Raw genomic sequence first — 21,471 nt, forward strand, 5'->3', positions numbered from 1 at the left:
TGAGGTCAAAGAAAATATGCTTGTTAAATTTGTTAAAAAGGTTGACTAGAGGAGCTACAGATTCAGGATTCAAAAATGATCTTATTGGGCCCAAACTTGGGCTGAATCTATTATTTGGATGAAATTCAATAGGAGATACATGTAAAGTTCTATGTTTTATTTTTAAAAATCAACTTCAATAATGTGTGGCTAGAGAAAGATCTCAGAGTTTTAGCATATTTAAAACTCAGTATGAGTTAAAGTGTGATGTAGTAGCTCCTGAAGATAATGTTGTTAAGATACTAGGTACATATGACATCCGTACACCAAACATGGACAGGTATATCTCCACTAAGCATTGCGTGTGGCTGCAATTACAGGGTGCTATATCTGTGTAAGCCACCAGGTGGCACTCAAAGCTTGAGCTACACCAGCTCACTGCAAACCAGAAGTATCCCAGAAGCACTTCTCAGCAGCCATGTGTATGGTCCTTCAAATCTAAGGGTCTGAATTAATTCGCTCCAAATCATAACATTAAACTGCTCTAACCCCCATTACCTGGAGAAGGAAGTGGTTTCTTTGCCAAGAAAGTTCCAAATGGAGTCATGAAGAGTCAGACATGACTGAAAGGATTGAAAAACAACAAAACCCCCATTACCATTAGCAATTGAGCTATAGTGGAAAGGACATTGGCTTTTGGAGTCAAAGGACTTGACTTCAAATCCTCTTTGATGTTAACTAGCCTTGTAATCTTGGGCATGATTAAAGTTTTTTCTTACCTTTTTTTGTTGGAGGCTTCTGTGATCTCTTCTAGTTAAATATTTGTGATCCTAGCCTCTATTGTTCTGTTCTCTTCTTTTCCAAGGATAGGAACAGAAGGTTCTAAAGCCTTTGGAGGTCAATGTTATTTCACCTTCTTGAAAACTAAAGTAGAGAGTGTGGGGACCACAGTTCATCAGTCCCTGTCATGCCATCCTCTTTCATTGCTGGCGGCATACATGAAATTCAAGTTATGGTATCACTCTTGAAGAGACTACAACCTGACTCTAAAGGCAGCTATGTGGCAAAGTGGCCAGAGCATTGGGCCTGGAGTCAGGAAGATCCGAGTTTAAATCCAGCCTCAGATACTTATCAGCTGTGTAACCCTGATAAAGTTACTTATATTTTGTTTACTTTAGTTTCCTTAACTGAAAAATGGGGATCATGATAGCACATACCTCCCAGGGTTACTGTGAGGCTCAAATGACATAATACTTGGAAAGCATTAACAAGTGTCTGGCACATAGCAGGTGCTTAATAAATGCTTTTTTTCTTCCTTCCAGCTTACCAAAAGAATCATGGCATTTGACACCTCTGCATTTCTTGAGATGTCCCATAGTACTTTCCTAGTATAGGCTTCTTCTCTGTTTCTCATCCCAATGGAAAACATACTAAAGCCAAAAAGAGCCAATGAATTATATATCTGACCCTTTTTAAAGTTCTATTGGAATATGACCAGAACAAGGCCTCTGACAACTGACCCCTTTATTGCAGATGCTCCCTATTGTTATTGCTCCTCTGTGCTTCCATTTCTCTTTGATGCCTTAAAATCTAGAAAATGAAAGGGGAAAAAAATAAGTGAAGGCTCTTTAGCAGAGAGTGGGAGTGTTTACATAAGGGAAGCTAGGTGTTACAGTGAATAGAGTGCCAGGCCTGGAGTCACAAAGACTCATCTTCCTGAGTTCAAATCTGGTCTCAGACACTTACTAGCTGTGTGACCCTGGGCAACTCACTTAACCCTGTTTGCCTCCGTTTCCTTATCTGTCAAATGAGCTGGAGAAGCAAATAGCAAACCACTCTAGTATCTTTGCTAAGAAAACCCCAAATGGGGCCAAAAAGAGCTGGACATAACTGAACAACCACCACCACCACAACAAATACAGCAGTAGGCTGTTTCAACACTAGATTATGCTACCTTAGACTGTACCATGTGGCATAGTGACCAGAAGAAGATGATAATCACATTGCATGCCTTCTACCACATCTAGAGTATTACCTTCTGTTCTGGGTCTTATGGATAAGCTGAAGTGACTCCAGAAAGAGGTGGAACAAGACAGCCTGAGTCCTCAAGGAGTTTGCAATCTAATGGGGGAAGACAACACACAAAAGAAAGCTGAAAAACTGAGGTGTGAAGAGGTAGCTGGGTGTTTGTGTGTACTTGGCGGAGAATGCAAAGAAGTCTAAGATGAGTGCAGCCAGGTGGGAAATGAAGACATACTGAGGAGATATCTCTCTGGTCTCATCTCTTTAAAAGGAGTAGTTTATTGTTCTATCCTCCAGTGGGAAGGTCAGAGGGTGCAGATGAGTTGTAAGTAACAAGGATGATCGGATTTTGCAAGATGATAAGATTTCCCAATGATGAATATACTGGAGGCAAGACAGAGAAACCTAAAAAATCCAAAATGAGTGCTGCTGGAGAAGTTAAAGAAATCCTAAATAAATGCAGCCTGTAGATTTACATAGCCATAGTAGGGAAGGATATTCAACAAGTATAGTCACTGAGCACATTGTGGGTTGATTCAGCTAAGTGACGCTCTTGAATCTGAACAGTTGAAGCTCCTTGCAGCTGTTTTGTACTCAGGTGACTAGGAAGTGATGTCAGCGATAAAAGCAATCAATTCTCATGAGACAATCAAATCTCAAGAATAATTTAAATACATTTTAAGTAAAAATAGTCTAGTTTGCATTGCAGCAAGGGTTAGGATATTGCACTCACAACAGCTTTGGACTAATTTTACCTTCTACAAAGAAAATGAACACACTGGTAAGGGTCACATGCAATATGGTTTTAAGTGGACATGGCCCCAGAGGTTACCTTAAACATGGTGCACCTATTCTAGGGGGCACCACATGTGTATGGGAGGCATCCCCGGTGCTGCATATATGTAGTGATTTCAATATGCATCATGAAAGGTGTCCAACTCTTTTAAAGCCGAGGGCTGTGAGCAGGCATTACATAGTATAACGGCAATTGATTCCAAATCTGTTCTTTGCATCATGAGAAAATGGGTCCTTCTTCCTTTCCTATTTGTGTTATATCTAGTCCCTAACACTTCCCTGATTGAGAAGAGAGGTAAAAATAGCTTTAAATCTGTGCATACTATGCATATCCACTGCTTCCATGCCAACTTGCAGTGGGAGAAACTGTGAGACACACATATACAAAATGTCCCCCTTAACTACCACCCCTCTTAGCAATTGCAGAGCAAAATTCTCCCCTCCCATGTTCCCCTGTAGATCTTCATGTAATTAATATCAAATTCATCAGTGCTTAGCTCATGCTCCTATAACACACAAGGATTTTTAAAAAAAATGCCATAGAGAACTGTAATAGACATTGCTTCTCTATTCTATTCAGTAGAGTATATAATTAGTCTCCATGATAATATTGTATAATTTCCTGCAGTTTCCCCATCATGGGGCTTGAAAATGTTTACTACATTCTGGCAAACCATCCTACCCAGAGAAATGCTACCTCCTTTTAATTTTAGGACCTGATGCACATAGGGGAGGGAGAGATGTTAAAGACTAGTGTCTTGCCTTAATGTCTTAATGTCTTGCATTAGGTATAGATCCACATTGGGGCAGAGTCCAGCCTTCCTTTGTTTCCAGATGGATACAGAGTTTGGGAAAGATGAAATGGACTGGGGATGTTCACAAGCACTTATGTTTGTCTCTGACTGTAACTGTGAGTGATGTACAGAGCCATATGAATCAGTAGTATGGCCACTTAAAAAAACTATTTATCCTGCATCTGACACAGTGTATCATGTTTATGGATTCTCTTTCCTTTCTACTAATCTGTTCCTAGAATAGGAAAAAAGCTTTGAGCCTGGCAGTGGGTAGGGATGGCTTTGGGGCACTTTTCAGTTGGCTGCTGCAAATAAGTAACCTAAAATGAAACAGTGTGGTTCAGTACTCAGGAGCCAAACTTCACCCTGAAGGAGCATTCTGTAGCTAGTTAAATCAACAAAGTTATTTCCTGTTGATTAGACCGTGGAGCGGGTCAGAATCTGGGCATAGGCATAGGGATCCTTTTTTTTTTTTTAAGCCTTTCTTGCCAATGTTTAGACACAGAATGTGTAGGTCTGTGTGCTAGAATCTTCCTGTTCTGAATAAAGACATATGGTGGGGAGGAGAAGAGATTTGTTAACATAGTCGGATGCATACTGGTTCTTTGGAGGTATTATGCTGTTCCTGTGAAAGCTTTTATATAGAAGCGCTATTGGTTATTGATTTGGACCTGGGGTCCCCATTTGGAGAACTCCCACTTTCCACTTCCAAATCAAACAAAAATGGAGAATGAGGAAACACATCTAAGGTAAAGTTGCGAGATCAGTGGTGGCTGTGGCAGCGGCGGCTGCAGTAGCAGCCAGCCAGCAGCAGCAGCATGCTGAGGCAGTGAGCAGTGTGGGTCAGGCACTGTGCCAGGCATTCAAACAATAAGCAACAGCTCTATACAAATTGCCCTTGTCTCCACTATCGGAAGCTGCAAAGCACCATGCCTGGAACACGGTGCCTGGGGAAGGTGAGCCTCTGGAGGTTAGTATGGAGCAGGGAAGGGACAAAGAGGGCAGGGAGGTCCTTTTCATGTGAATCTTTCTCTGCCTCACTTCGCCTCCCTTACATCCAAAATGGCTGGCGAGATAATGTTTTCTCCTCCATCTTCTCCACCGTAGTCCAAATCCTCACCCCACCTTCACTTCTGCTTCTCTACTCCCCCCTCCTGTTTTCTTCTATTCATACTTGCACACCAATGTAGGAAGTATCTCATTTGAATTCTTCAGCGCTCTTCAGAACCAAAGCCAGGATGTAGTAATCTGGAAAAAAAAATCCTGGTGTTCCAGAGGGCTGGCATACCCCCTTCTATGAACTAATTTGCATAGGTGACGCAGTCATACTTAATGACAGGCTCAGTTATTTATATTCTTTATCAGCTTTGGCCTGAGACATCGAAACTTAGCAAACTGGTGATGATTTGGAGTTGGGGGAAGGGGGGTGAGGAAGAGAGGAGAGACTTAGGGGAGGAGAAAAGGGGGTCAGTTGGCAGAGCAACTGTTGTTAAGGGAGAAATAGTTCTGCCTCCCATATAGTAGCAGCTGCCAGGAAGAATAGCAAATACAACAGACTTGGCAGGCCTCCAGGTTGCCTGAGGGTGTTGCAGATGGATGGTATGTTAGAGGGCAAGACCAGCTAATTAATCTTCTGGTAGGGAACTCATAGTATCACACCATTACAAAGGCAGAATGAAATTCCAAGAGGAGGCAGAATGACACAGAGAGGACAGGGAAAGGGTTGCATGCCCTGCCTGCTCCCCGACCCTGAATTGGTAAAGAGCTTTAATTGGCCAGGCCCTATGTAATTACAGCCACAATGAAAAAGGAAGGAGGTGGAGAATAGAAGCAATTTCAGGATGTTTTTTGGAAATGCCACAGAGGCAGTGACGCATGCATCATGAATAGGTTTTCTGTTCTCTGCTGCTTGGAGGAGATAGGAGTCGCAAAGGATTTACCCATTTCACTTTACCCCAGCTCCTTGCTGTGGTCCCAGCTCTAGTGCTGGGTCATTTAATAATAATTGTTTGTGAAACCTTGGAAAGCTGTGGAGAAAAAACGGTGCTGTCAATAATGGTTGACAAACATTACGATGGAGATCATCCCCCTCCTTAGTATACCATTGGAATGGTGACCACTGGTGAAAGGATTCACATTGAGGAAGCAGTTTTAAGGAGATCTCAGTGATTTGACTTGATGTCCGTCAAATAATCCCTTGTGCCTTGATGCCTATCTGTTTCCAGGGCTAATGCTGCTCTTGAAAGTTCCTGGGGAGGCAGAGCTGGCAACTAAGTGCTGGTGATTGCTGATAATGAGCCATTATTGTTGTTACCTGCTGGGTGGAGACTGTGATAAATGGTGCTACTCCATCCCTTCTGTTCTCTGTGTGCAATTGCTTCCTTTCTTGGAGTATCTTTCTACTCTGTAGCCTGGAAACCATTCTGTCTAGTCCTTGACTTCCTTTATCTTGCATTGGCTCCACTGTTTTACAGTCTGAAACTTTCTGCAATGCTTTCCTCTGCCTTAGGCATTTTATGTTGATTTATTGGAAAAATCATCTATTTGGATTAGCCACAAATGCTACACATATCTGGGCCCTAGATCCCCTCTAGTTTCCCCTGAGAACAGAGCAGTTTTGAGCTTTAGCAAATAAATTTGGTCAAGAACTAGCCAATGTAGGTTTAACAGAGAGTTAAATCCCAGGAAGCATTCTCTTTGGATTAGGGACAATACACCACAAACATCTGCCACAGTGGAAATTGTGCCCTTACAGTTCTGATTCCAAATTAGGTAGAAAAATATGGCTCACAAGACTTTATCTAGTTATGCCCCCCCTCAAAGGTAGCCAGTCCAAACCTTTCCTGAACGACTGTTATGGTATCAAACTAATAGCAATCTCAAAAAAATCTATGGGCAATGGGGAAAAAAGTACATGGGTTCAAATACCAACTTCACAACTTATTACATGTGTGGTGATGACTCCTCCTCTCTGGACTTCAGTTTCCTCATATATAAAATAGCATTAGACTAGATTATTTTTAATATCCTTTCCAAATCTAAGTCCTATGGTTCTTATTGAGTAGCTTTTTTATGCTACTGAAGAATGAATTTTAAAAAATCCCTTTCTTCCAAAGAAGTATTTGAACAACAGATCTAAACTTAAATACATATTTAAAAATAAGTATGAGTGCATTTACCTATGGGTACAGGATGGTTTCTTGAAAGTTTTCCCCATTTTATAGGATAAAATCTCAGTACTCCAATGGTTGATGTGAGTATTGTCTCTAGTGATGAAAATTGAACCAATGTAGAGCTTTTAAAAGAAAAAGTTTCAGTATTTATGTGTCTAAGCTCCTGGGGGTGGGTGTGGGGAGAAGGGAAGGAGGCTCTTGAACTGAGTGTGACTCATGAGAAAGAGGCACAACAGGGTGTATATGCTACAGTAACAAGCAAAGCTAGTGGAAGTCACAGCACATCAACCATTTCAGTAGCCAAACACACTCTTGAGAAAAATAATTCCTCCCTATCTACAGATTTCAGACACCTTTTCTTTTAAGTCTCTACCCATGTTTAAAAGGAAAATGTCTAGGAACCTTGCTTTCCTCCATCCCAGCCCACCAAAGAGTAGCAGGAAGACAGACTGACACTACCTGATGTCATGGAGGAGAGCCATAGAACTTTTTCTTTCCTATCCAATGCTCATTGCCTCATTGCCCAGTTATCATAGGAAAAGAATGCCTACTGTCGGCTGGATACTAACCTTCAATATCATCTATTTATGCTGGAGATATCCCAGTGCCCCACTCTATTCAACTATTGAACCCACTATCTATATGGGTGTCTGTCCTGCCATTGCTCCCGAAGATCTCTGTCATTTGTCCTGCTACTTTTCTTGTTTTAAGTACTTGCCTGAGCTTTCCATCTGTCATTAAATGAAACAAAAAATGACCCCTCTTTTTGAAGTTGTTTCCCCCTGTTAGAATATGAACTTTCTGAGAGGAGGGACTACCTCAATTTTCTGTCTCTGGTGTTTAGCTCAGTGTTGCAAAAATGCTAAGTTCTTAAGAAATGTTTTTCCATTCCATCATCTGAAAATTTATGCACTATGGAAAATTATTAAGCATAATAAAAAACACACTCCCTCTTTTGGCTCTGCACTTTCCTGGACTATGCTGGGGGAAATTTTTTTCATGTTGGGGTTACCTTCTCAGTCTGTCAATTGCCATTTATTACCATTTAGGTGCCTACTATGTGCCAGTTACTGTGCTAGGGGATGGGGATACAAAGAAAGATGAAAGATAGTCCCTGCTCTAAAAGTGCTCACAGTCTAATAGGAGAAATAACATGTAAACAACTGTGTACAAACAAGCTACATACAAGATAAATTGGAAATAATAAATAAAGGGAGTAAATAATAATTAGAATTAAGGGGGACTGGGAAAAGCTTCTTGTAGAGATTTTAGCTGGGCCTTCAAGAAAGTCAGGGAAGCCAATAGGTAAAGATGTGTAAGAACATTCTAGGCATGGGGGCCAGTTAGTGAATATGCCTAGGGGATCATGGAGTATAGGGGGAGTACAAAGTATAAGAAGACTGGAAAGGGGGAGGGCAAATTATAAAGGATTTTGAACACCAAACAAGATTTTATATTTGATGCTGGAGGTGAGAAGGAGCCACTGGATTTATTGACTAGCGGGGAGGGCCACATAATGAGAAGACAGGACTCTCTAGAAAAGAATTGATATTAGGAAAGATTGAAGGCAAAAGGAAAAGGGTACTGCAGAGGATGAGATGGACAGATAGTGTAATGGAAACAATAAACACAAACTTGGACAGACTTTGGGAGATAGTGGAGGATAGTTTGAATGACTGAACAATGACAAGATGTCTGGCTGAGGTAGGATAGATGATTAGGTTATATGAAATGAGTGAGCTGGAGAACTGTGAGGTTAGGGCACTGGAGAGAGTATCAATATGTGTGTTGAAGTCCCCTAGTATGAAGGCAGGAATTGAGAAGAAGAGAAAGACTGTGAGCTAGGCAGTGAACTCTTTGAAGAAAGAAGGGGAATGTTCTTGGAGGTGGGTGTCCTAGATGATAGCTACCACATAGATTTTCCCCTGGATTGTGAGGATCATGGTGCTTAATGAAATGTTGTTTCTTCTGTTTTGCCAGGAGGCTAGAGACCAGGCAGGAGACCTGGCAATGTGTGATCTACCCTTTGACAGAAAAAAAAATGTCATCAATTACTGCTGATGAACTAATTTCAACTATAGCTGTCATTGCTTTCAGTAAGTTGGAGGGAACAGCCCACTGTCAGTGCTACTGATAGATATTTTGAAAAAGCCTTAATGATAAACATTACCCTCAAACAAACAGTTGATAATAATCAGGAGAGTTTCTGAGACCTCTGCTAAACTTTGTTGTCTCTCTTCACATTATCCTACATCTCTCAGACATTTCCTGGTGGCCCCTCTCTTTGGCAATGCTAATATGCACTCTTGATCCCAATCTACATTGTCTTAAAGAAGACAGATTGCTTTCTCTATCATCCCTACTCTCTCCCTGATTTTTATTCTATCTGTGTTTACTGGTTTCTTCTCTGCTTCCAACTAAAAAGTCCATATCCCTTGTATTATTTAAAAATTCTTTTTCAATTTGACCATTCCCACAAATTATCATATCAATCTCTCCTCCCCTTCTCAGCTAAATTCTTTGAAAAAAATTCCCTCCATACTCAGTATTTTATTTCTTTTTACTCTGGATATGGATATCTGGTGCAGATATCCTCTGTCTGCTTTCTGTTGAACATGATGACTCTTTTAATTGGCTTCTAAGAACTCTGCAGATATACTAAAGGGGAGATCTCTGCCCTTCAATTCTCAACTTTCTCCTGACCTCAAAGGGTAAGGATGACTTCCAGGGAGCTAATGTTAGGGGCAGTTGCCTCCCCCCATCCCAGCCCGCTGTGTTGCAAGCCGTGAATTCATGGCTTCCTAGGCAAGCTTGTGTCTGGGATGGACTGCTTATGCATTCTTTCCTTTGGTACAAGCTGTGCAAGATTTCAAAAGACATCTAGCGTTTTTCCCTTCACAGGCACCTGAGCAGTGGTATTAGCTATTACAGTCCAAATATACTATCACTGTCCAGATATGGTTTCCACTGTTATGGAAAAAAAGTAGCAGATGTCTGCCTAAGAGGGAGAGAGTCCAGAGAGAGAAAACATGGCTTTGATTGGGTGGTACTCAGTGAAGGTGAAATGTTAAATGGCCAATAAGAAGCCACATTGCAAATGTCTCAACAAGGCTTGAATATTAGTCTCTTAATTGATTTAATCACTCAGTGATCCTTTATTGCATAAACATTCTCTTTCTGTGGGGGAATAAAACTATCTATTCTGTATCTTATTCATGCTTGTGCTCTGGGTACCTTTTTATTTCTTATCCCCTCTACCTTGCTGGGGAGGACCTCTTAAACTAGAGCCCCAAATAGAATTATTCCTCAGGAATCTGAGGTGGATATGGAATAGAAGAACCAAAATACATGTCTTAATTAGGAGACAAGCCACCCAAGAGCAATGAATCCAGGGCAGACTCTGAAAGCAGAAAAAGGACATGGATTGGTGAAGGTCACCAGCCTCCATGGCCTCAGCCTAGTGTTACCTGGATAGCTGTTGTGCTACATGGGAAAGTTCCTCTACCAATGCAGGTTGGTACCTTCTCTGCAACTTAACAGTCTTGGAGAGTTTCCTAGAGTCTTGAGTGGTTAAGTGACATGCCCAGGGTCACACAGCCACTGTGTATCAGAGGTGGTCCTTAAACTCAGGCCTTCCTGGCTCTAAGGCAGGCTCTTTACCCACTATGTCGTACTGCCTTGATCCATGATACTATTGAATCCTCTAAAGGCTGAAACACTCAGTAGTTGAATGTTACCTTTGGCAGCCCAGAATTTGTGATCTGGAGCACAGATCAAAAACATGCACACTTTCTGAACTTTCAAGTTTTCAAAGCAATCAGAGTTGTATTTGTCAGGAATGTTATAGAAGAGATTTATTTCTCCTGCAGGTATTGGTTAAACTAGAAGAACTGAGTTTCTTTCTAGATCAATCAATATTTATTAAGAGCCTACCATGTGCCAGGCACTATATTAATCACCAGGGATACAAAAAGAGGCAATAGAGAGTTCTTGCCCTCAAGGATCAGTCTACTGGGGATGACACCATGCAAACAAAGCAAGCTGTATACAAGATAAATAGGAAATAATAGAGAAGGCACTAGATTGAAGAAGGGTTGGGGAAGGCTACCTGGAAAAGATGAGATTCTAGGAGCAGCTAGGAGGTGCAGTGGATAGAGCACTGGCCCTGGATTCAGGAGGACCTGAGTTCAAATTCGGCCTCAGACACATAACACTTAACTAGCTGTGTGACCCTGGGCAAGTCACTTAACCCTGATTGCCCAAACAAAAAAAAATAATAAAAAAAGAAAAGATGAGATTCTAGTTGGGAATTAAAGGAATGCAGAGTGATCAATAGACAGAACAGAGTAGGGAGAACATTCCAGGCATAGGAGACAGCCAGAGAAAATGCCCAGTGCAAAGAGATGGAGTGTCTTGTTGGTGGAACAGCCAGGAGGCTACTATCTCTGGTTTGAAGAGTATGTGTATGGGAGTAAGGTATAAGAAAACTGGAAAAGCAGGAAGGGACTAAGTTATGAAAAGCTTTGAATGCCAACACAGAACATTTTGTGTTTTCTCCTGGAGGCAATAGGAAGCCACTAGAGTTTATTGAGTAGCGGAAGTCTGACATTCTGTAACTCTGTGCTTCTCTCATTTGCTCTTCTGAAATCTGAACAACGCAGCCAGGAAAGGTAGGGCTCAGACAACTGGTGGGTTTCAAGGTTGCCTTGGACTCCTTAGCTGAAAACAAAGAGGCAATGTATTTTCCTTGGGTTACTGAATGAAACATTACAGAACAGTCTTTGAAGGCGAATGTTGCGTGCAATGTGCCACTTGAGAGAGAGTGTGGCTTAAAAGGGGTTAACTCTTTCAAAAACCTGTCCTTATGTCTCAGTACAGTAGAGGATTAAATCTGACCAAGGAGTCCTCTCTACTATATATAATATGTGTCTATTATCAACTACTTGAGGTGAAAAATTAATTTGTAATAAATCTGTATTATGGTAGAAGTACATCTGCTGTCAAGGCTATAAAAGTTAATTCCTTACTCTAAACATTATTATACAGCTTTTAAAGTGAATTGTCTGTGGCTGGACTCCTACCATGGGCCATTATTAGTAATTAGTGTAACAAAATAACTAGTATTCATTCTCCCTCTTTGCTCACCCCACCCCCATCTTCTTAAACTGGTTCTTATTAAACAACAGAGACTGCAAATATGATGTGACCAGTTACTAACCACACGCTGACTTCTGTGGTTAGGAAGATGCTTTATGTCTGCTCTTGAAAAGTCATTCCTATCCTCCTTTGATTTTTCTAAATACATGTTCTGAGAACATTTGCTGGGCTACAATTATTATGACAATTTCATAATAACAATATTTGCCAATAGCTTCTTAGTTTTTCTCCTTGCCTCAAGTTTTTTCCTTCTCCAATCCATCCCCCACACAAGTGTCAAAGTCATGTTTCTAAAACATAGATCTTAGCACATTATTTTCCTGTTGAGAAACTCCAGTGATTCCTGATTGATTCTAGGATCATAAACCAACTCCTTTGATATTAGAAGCTGTTTATGATGTGGCTCCAAAATACTTTTTGAGGCTCATTACAAGTTATTCTTCTTTATTCATTCTATGGTCCACCTAGTCTGGCCTTCTTGATGGTCTTGACACACAACTTTCCTTCTTCTGTCTCTGTACCTTTGCACAGGCCATCCTCAATGTCTGGAATGCACTCTCTCTTGAAACTCCACCTTTTCAGTTCCCTAGCCTCCTCCAGAGAGCAACTTAAAAGACACCTTCTACTGGAGATTTTCCTAATCCTGCTAGATGCTGGTGTCTCTCCACCAAAACTGTCTTGTATGAGGCATAGTGGATAGAGATCTGGTATTGGAGCCTAGAAGACTTGGGGTTAGGTCCTACTTCTGACACACACTGGCTTGAGACTGGGAAGGTCATTTACTTCATAGTACTCTCTGCAACTGTCTATGGGAATGGGGGATGTGTGACCTCGAGGCCACATGTGGACCTCTAGGTCCTTACGTGTGGCCCTCAGACTGAATCCAAACTTCACAGAACGAATCCCCTTAATAAAAGGACTTGTTCTGCAAAACTTCGACTCAGTCAAAAGGCTGCACTCAAGGACCTAGAAGGCCACAGTTTCCCTATCCCTGTAAGACTGTAAGTTGCAAAGAAGGTGCTGCCCTACCTTGACAGAGTTTCCATATCTGGGAGTTCCATATATATTAAAGAAGTCACAGGTTTAGTCTCTGTCCTTATACTTTACAAATGCTTTCTCTGTTCTTTCCCTGGATAAAATGTATGCTCTTTTATACAGATGTCTAGCACAGTACCTAGCACTGAGTAGGTACTTAATAAATGTTTGTTGACTGATTGATTGACCATAGATTTATGCCTCAGAATACACACAAGGGGACTCAAAGGAGAAGCTCTCTTTCTCTCTCTCTTTTTCCTTTCTGATAAAAATATGACTCCTTGAGCTCTGGAGTGTTGTGGAGGCAAGGGGTGGTGTGAAGGGGAAAAAGGTGGAGGAAGACCCACTTGGTTGACCTACAAGTACATGGCCTCCCAGGCAAGCTTGTATCTGGTGGGGAGCTACCTTTTATTCAGATCTTCTTTCCTTAGGTGTACTTTGAAAGATCTGAGGAGCAGAGGTCCAGTGTTCTGGAAGTTTACCAGAAGCTGAGCCCTGAGGAGTGCTCACTTGACTAAGCCTAGTAATGTATCAACACAGAAGATGAAATGATATCCATCAGCAATGGAACAAACCCTCTAGTAATTATATCACAGTTGGGATTGAACTTGGTGGGATTGAACTGCTGTAAGTTTGAGCCCATTCTCCTCAGGGACAAAGGTGCCTGTGGTTTGAGGTGGGGGGTGGGGGTGGAGGTGGGAAAAGGAACATTTTAGTACTTTGATTCTTTCTATATCTTCAGTTAGTATACCTTTGTAAAATCTAATTGATTTTTTTTGGTTAAATTGATAGTGAAGGTGTTAATCAATGCTATCAATGATATCAAAGATATCATTGGCAATTGATATCGCGATAAGCATATCAGAATAGGGGCTTGAGCTAATGGCATTAGAGAAAACTCTGTTACCCCTTGGAGTTTCTTCCAAAACCTTAAAGAACATGTAGCCAGCTGTCTTTTAGGGATTCAACTTGCTAATTTGAATGGGAGTTGGGATAAGATAACCACCCCCCACCCCGAGTTTATTTGGGCTATACAAGCAAGTACTAATGCCCCAATAAAATCATGGGAATGCACTGATCTTTATTGGTAAATGGAGCTTTCTCTGATTAATAGGAGAACACCGATTGGTAGCTAACCAGATTGGATGGCTTTTGGGGAAGACAAAGTAGAGTCATAGAATGATGTAGCTGGAAGGAACCATAGATACTATCTGGTCCAATCCTCTCATTTGACAGATATGGAAATTTGAGACTCCAAACGAGGAAAATACCCAAGGTCACACAGAGAGTTGCTAGATGAGCTAGGATTAAAATCCAGATTTCCTGACTCCCAATTCAATATGTTCTAAAATGTTTATAGCATCTTTCTTTGTGGTGGCAAAACAAAAAAATTGGAAATTGCCCAATCACTAGATGGCTATTAACTGGGGAATGGCTGAACAAGCTGTGGTATATGATTGTAATGGAATACTACTGTGCTATAAGAAATGATGAGCTCAGTGATCTTAGAAAAACATGGAAAGACTCACACAAAATAATGAAGAGTGAAATGAACAGAACCAAGAGAACATTGTATACAGTAACAGCAATACTGTTTTAATAATGACATTGAGTGAATAAGCTATTCTATATAAATATCCAAATTAACTCTAAAGGACATATGAAGAAATACACTATCAAGGGGCAGCTAGGTGGCGCAGTGGATAGAGCACCGGCTCAGGTCAGGAGGACCTGAGCTCAAAGCCGGACTCAGAGCAAACACTTGACACTTACTAGCTGTGTGACCCTGGGCAAGTCACTTAACCCCAATTGCCTGAAAAAAAAAGACTATCTGTATTCAGAGAAAAATTGATAAATAGACATATGCACAGAATGATTTTACATACATATATAAAATATACATATGTGTGTATATATGTATATGTGTGTGTGTGTGTGTGTGTGTGTGTGTGTGTATGTGTGTATTTGTGTCTAATGGTAGCCATCTCCAGGGTGGGGGGGGAAGGGAAAAAAAGAAATTTATGTAACTTGATATATATTTAAAAGAAATAGCAAGTTGTACTTAATAGATTTGCAGTTTCATGCGCAATCACCTTTTTCTTTTAATTATACTATGTTTTCTTAATGTTTTATTCCACAAGCTAAAAATACAATAGACTTTTAAAAATTACATCATGTGGAGTGGGAATGATTTATGAATTTTTCAGGCCTTGGGCTCACTATCTCCACTCCCACTTTAACTGGCAGGCTGACTACCCAGAGCTAAGCTCACTACTTCTTTCTATGAGTTATAGGGGCAACCCAGAAAAGACGGAAGTGGTTTTCTATTACTTTGGCTCACAGTTCTCAATGGTGTGCTTCCCTTCTACTCCCATGATTATCAATTGATATCAATTAGCTAGATTTAGTTGAGGCTTATTATATGTTACTCCTCTAGTCACATTATGAGCAGCTTTTAATATTAAATGAATTTGGTTTTGATCTTAGAATCAATCAGGAGTCATTGAAGCTTCTTGACAGGGGAGTAATGTAGTAAGACCTATGTTTTAGAAACATTACTTTGACACTTGTGTGGAAGACGGATTGGGGAAAGGAGAACAATTAAGAAGTTATTGTACTAGTCTAGATTTTAGTTCAGACTTAGCTTTTAGAAATGGCTATTAAGATAGTACAGAAAGATTAGTTGGTACAATATGTCCCCCCAAACTAGGGGCACCCTATTCTACAAATACATACAGTGTCCGGGGGAAAGTGGACTCAAACTGAGAAAGCACATATACCATAGGAGTAACTCATAGCTCCTAGAATTTCTTTTGTTGGAAGTCTCTTTCTCTCCTTTGTGAAGGTCTCACAAATTTCCTCCTAGATATACTATAGCTTTTTGCTAGGAGTCCTGAAGCTGCCTTTCCTCAGTTTTAGTTTGTCTTTGTTACCCAATGTAAACACTACCATCATCTATTGCTGTTCTGGGGACATGATAAGAAGTTCTAATCTTTTGACCCTTCAAGGTCCTTTTCTGGTCAATGGAGCAGGGAAGGGACAGACTCTTTTCCTCCTCCTCCCCAAGTGATTTTCCTTAGGGGCTTGAATGCAAATCTTTCTTCCTCTATGCTGCCAGACACTGAAACACTCAGGTTCTGAACTGGCTTATAAAAAACAAAAGAACAATAACAATAACAAACACACAAGGCATGATTACTTCTCAGCCATTTCCAACATACCTCCTGTGTACAATACTTCCATTTGTTCAGCCTGTGATTGATCAATTTGGTAGAGTTGTCTAGTACTTGCACACACCTAGTTCATATCCCCGATTGATTGACTCTTTTAAGAAGTTCAGGCTCTCTATAATTATTGAGGTAGGGGCAGGGAACATCCCCTCAAACATTAGCAACTTGGATCTACAGAAGCACAGATTACTGTAACACAGCTCAGTATATGTTGTTAATCATTCATTCATTCATCCAACAAAAATGCATTGATTATAAGCAGTTTTTTTAGTTTAACCCAGGCAGCATACACACATACATATATCTCAGTAATTCATACAAATAATCCAGGGAATTACTTTGGAAAGACTAGTAATAACTAGGACAAATCTGAATCATAGACTATTTTAAAAGAAATGCAGGTAGATTGATTTTAAGTACAACAGTAACATTGCTAATAAAATATTTCTAAACAGAGATCCTGCTAATACTGCTTTAGTGAATAGATAATACTAAATTTTATTGATCATATTTTTTTGTTTAGCATGCATGTAAGAAACATTAAAGACTTTTCCCCACTTCTAATTTAATTGCATTTGAGTAGTACATTAGAGCATGTGAGAGAATCTCTTTGAAGCTAAGAAGTCCAATAGAAATAGAGAACAAGTATCAGATCCCCTGTCATATTAGCTCCCCAAGACTCAGTTTTGTCACTTGCAAAATCATTGGTTTCGGTGGGATTGGATTGCACCAATTTCAATCTATAAAACATTACTTTCCTTGTATTTATTTATTTTTTTACTTTATCTGAACTTTTGTCCAGTAAAAAGTACGTATTGACTTCAACCTGTCTCTACTCATTGGTTGGCAGTGAAGAAATGGAATTGTACCCCTGGTCTTCATGGAAATTGTTTTCTGAGGAAGAGAAAGTATATGGCAGTGTCAGTGCCATTAGTAGAGACAGTGGCAGGATAGCCAGAGCCTCCAAAGTATAACAGATATGATAGATGTAGCACAAAGATTAAGAGAGACAGACAGAGACAGACAGAGACAGAGACACAGAGGACAGAGGCAGAGAGGGTTCTGTGAGTCACATGGACTGTATAAATCTTGAGACAGGGAGCTGACTCTCTAGTGGTCCTGAATTCATTCATTACCTGCCACTTCTTAATCCAAAGAAAACATTATAAGTTTGTGTAGATCCCTGAGGGAGGTGGTACCTAACAGAAGAAAATGTTTTCTTGACTCTTCATAGGCTCTAGTATGAGTCTTTGCTATATTTTTTGCTGTGAGTTATAAATTAGTTCTATTTTCCATGCCTTGGTAGCTTCCTATGTTTGCAAGGGAACAGAATACCCTGAGGAGATTGGTTGAGAGGAACCAAATTAAAATGTTTCCAGTGTTGCCCTTGGGTGGGTGGTTGGAGACACAACCTATAGAGTTATTACTGGAAAATATTCAATATTGATTCTGGTCTATGTGACCCATGGGAACAGTTGTTGATTAGAATATAGTATTGCCTTTTATCTTTGAATGGCATTTGTATGAGAGGTCAAGAACCAGAATGTGACAAACCCTGAACCAGAATGAACCAGAAAGGAACAAACCCAGAACATTCCCCTTAAGTAATGCTATGAGTCAGTCATATGGACTGTGTAGGTCTTAGGGAGGGAGGTGACTCTCTAGTGACCCTAAATTCTTTTCCCTCTTGGGAATTATCAACCCCAAAGTGTCACTGTAAGTCTTGTAGATCTCTGAGGGAGGTAGGACCTAGCAGAAGAAAAAGTTTTCCTGTCTATGGGCTCTGGTATAAGTCTTTGCTATATTCTTTGCTGTATGTTATAATATGGCAAGGACACAGACTATGGAGTTATTATTGAGAAATATTCAATATTGATCCTGGTTCATGTGACCCATAACAATAGCTGTTTGGTTGACGTGTCTTTTGTCTTTGAAGATGATTATGAGATATATCTGTGCGGGCTGAAAATATTGACCCTTTCCACATGTCACACCTATGAAGACAGTCTTTTGGTGTGATATTGTAGCTATGCCTATTGCAACTCTCAGCTTTGCATTTTAGATTTGTAGGTCATCTCAAGCCCTTGTTCAAAATGAGTCATCTTGTTCCTTTTTGCTGTTCTCTGGGACTAGTCTTTCTTTTGTGACTCTCTGTCCTTGGCTGTGCCATAGTACTTGAAGCCATGATTCATTGAGTCCTTAAGTGCATGTCAAGGGGAATTAGTTGGGTAAAGAAGATGAGCCTCTATTCAAGAGATATTTCCAGCATCTAAACTCAATGTATATGACAGCCAGGACATGTGAATCCCAAAGGGAATTAACATACTTATTCTGAATTGCATGCTAGGCATAAAGGACATGTAGGAACCAATTAGAATTCACATTGATGGAGGTGCATCCTTGGCATAAATATTGGCAATCATGAAAAATTTCAGAACGAGCCCCTTATCCTTTGTTATTTGGCACATAAAGATCTCTATGGATATCATTTGACTATTTTTGACGTGGTACTGTAAAATTTGCATAAAGCTCTCCATTGGGTATTAAACTCATAAAGGGTCACCTTTATGTCAGAGACTGGGGAAAAGAGGAGAAAGTAGGAGATAATGTCAAGAGATTTTAAAATGAAGAAAATGGTAGAAAAAGGAGACCATGCTGAATGGTCTTAATTTTCTCAGTAAAATGAGGCAAAGTCCTCAAATTGACAGAGGTCTTAGAGGTTTGAGGAAGGAAAAGAAGAATTTCAATAACTTCTGTGGGGAGGGAAATGAACAATCAATCAAAAAAGAATAAAGGGACTGTCTTTACCAAAACATCTACTGAAAAGGCAAAGCAAATCCATAATACTACATAATTTTCAACCCATAAACCTGAATCACCTTCTTCTACCACTATATATATGTATACATACATACATATATATATATATATATATATATATATATATATATATATATATATTTTTTTTTTTTTTGTGGGGAGACTTGGCCAACACATAAAAGTCACGGTAGTAAGGCACACATATAGGGAATGCATGTGGGGAAAACTCACAACTCGGGACTTACATATCTTCCTTCTGTGTCAGGAACTGTTCATAGAAGTTCCTTGATGTGTGTGGTTTCTGTGTGAACAAATGCTTTTACTGTTAAGCTGAGTTGATCCATATGCTGCTGGACTAACATTTCTTTGGGCACATCTTCCCTGGAGGATTGGAACCACTGTCCCACTTCTCTGCTGCTTCCCTTCTAAGCTCAACTGGGCTTGCTCTTCAGCAGCAATTGTAGTATTCACCATTTTCAGCCTCACCCAGGCTTAACTGATCCTTCAGCTGATCTTTCAGGAAAAGGCAATGACTTTTATTCTGAAGTTGACAAAAGCCTCTTCAACTCTACTCCTTTGACAGGATTCTTTTCCATTTCTCAGCAATAGGCATAACACAAAGAAGTATTTTTTCCCCTTTCCCTCTTTTCTCTTCCCCTTCTCTCTCTTCTTCCCCTCCTTCTCTTCTTCTTTCTTATCCATAAAGCTCATTATTTTTTTTCCCCTGGAACTAATTCCTCTTTTGAACTTTCTTATTTCTGTTGAAGGAACTATCATCCTGTCAGTCACCAAAGTTCACAGCCTTGCCATTATTCTTGACTCCTCACTTTCCTTCAGCCTATAAATCAATCAATTGCCAAATCTTATAATTTCTTCCTCCACAAGACTTCTTCCTCATGTTCCCTTCTCTCTATTCACAGAGCCACCATCACACTTCAGGCCATAATCATCTCACAGACTACTGAAACTAACCTCCTAATTAGATTCTCTGTTTCAACTCTCTCCCCACTCCAACTATCCTCCACAAAACTGCCAAAATGATTTTCCTAATGTTCAAGTCTGACCATGTCAAATCACTTCCCACTCAATAAATTCTATTAGCTCACTATTGGTTCTAGTATCAAATATTATTTAATCTTTATTTGATCTTTTTAATATTTCCATTTTTATATGTTATGTAACATATATAAGCTATAAATAAATACATATAAAGTGAGAGTGTTCAAAAATGTTTATAGCAGCTTTCTTTGTGGTGGGAAAGAACTGGAAATTTCAGAGATGCCCATCAATTGGGGAATGACTGAACAAGTTGTGGTATATGATTGTGATGGAATACCACTGTGCTATAAGAAATAATGAGCTTAATGTTCTTAGAAAAACATAGAAAGACTTGCATGAAATAATGAAGAGCAAAATGAGTAGAACCAAGAGGACACTGTGTGCAATCATAGCAATATTGTTTTAAGAATGACTTTGAATGAATAAGTCATTTTGACTATTATGAATACCCAAATTAACTCTTAAGGTCATATGAAGAAAGATGCTATCTGCATCCAGAGAAAGAACTGATAAATAGAAATATGTAGAATAATTTTACACACACACATCTGTATCTATATCTATATCTATGTCTATATACATGCACACACACTTATTTATGTCTAATGGTAGCCATCTCTAGGGTGGGGGGGAGGGAAGAAAAAAAAGAAAAAAAGAAATTCACATTCCAATTTTATTATATATTTAAAAGAAATAGCAAGTTATACATAATAGATTTGCAGTTTCATGTGCAATCATCTTTTATTATACTATGTTGTGGAAATGGTTGTTTTATTCCAGAAATTAAAAATGGATAAATTTTAAAATGTGTGTGCTCAAAAATATTTTGCCAATAGGATTGTATGATCAAAAAAATTTAGAGACCTGCTTTAAGCAACTCTGACTATAAGCTATAGGAAAGTACTTTCATTGGTACAATGAGTTTTCTTATCTAGTAATTCCTTCTACCAGTGAAATTATAGGTATAGTCCCTATTCCCCTATTATACATAGTAAACATAAATGTTTGCAGAATTGCTTAATTATTTTAAAAACTTCATTATTTTGAATGGTTCTTTTTTATGTAATGGTAGTTTTCTTACATGTCCCTCCAAAGAACTGTTTCCTATGACAATGAAAAACATGCAAAATAAACCAATACAGCCACTATGACTGAAAAAGTGCTATATAATTCTGTTTTATGAAGCAGAAAATTTGTTATTGTCATCTTGTAAAAATAATTACATCCAAGTTTATGTAATGATGAGATAAGACTTCTGATAAAAGTGGCTCCCTAAGACATACCAGGATAGAGTGATGAGAAGATCAAAGATCATTTCAATAAGTTATTTGAGATGACTCCATATCATTTGGCTTCATGGACTCATTGGTGAATTTGAGCCCAGTATTGATGATGATAATGTTCCTA

At 39.5% G+C, this 21,471-nt stretch overlaps 1 protein-coding gene across 3 annotated transcripts in view; it reads left to right on the forward strand.

Moving 5' to 3' along the window:
• Positions 1–4,436: 4,436 nt before the first annotated feature.
• Positions 4,437–21,471, forward strand: part of LOC110193947 (uncharacterized) — a 251,167-nt gene continuing 234,132 nt past the window's right edge. For 2 of the 3 annotated variants that reach the window (XR_013487151.1, XR_013487152.1), the window contains exon 1: positions 4,437–4,560. Coding sequence is in view for 1 of the 3 variants with exons in the window: in XM_078155811.1 (XP_078011937.1) it covers positions 4,520–4,546 (27 nt within the window). In the remaining 2 variants the exon portion in view is untranslated. The remainder of the gene's footprint in view (positions 4,561–21,471) is intronic. The other variant, XM_078155811.1, reaches the window with a different exon arrangement.

This window comes from Phascolarctos cinereus, unplaced genomic scaffold, assembly GCF_003287225.1.
Source record: "Phascolarctos cinereus isolate Bilbo 61053 unplaced genomic scaffold, phaCin_HiC Scaffold_5;HRSCAF=322, whole genome shotgun sequence".
Classification (NCBI taxonomy): domain Eukaryota; kingdom Metazoa; phylum Chordata; class Mammalia; order Diprotodontia; family Phascolarctidae; genus Phascolarctos; species Phascolarctos cinereus.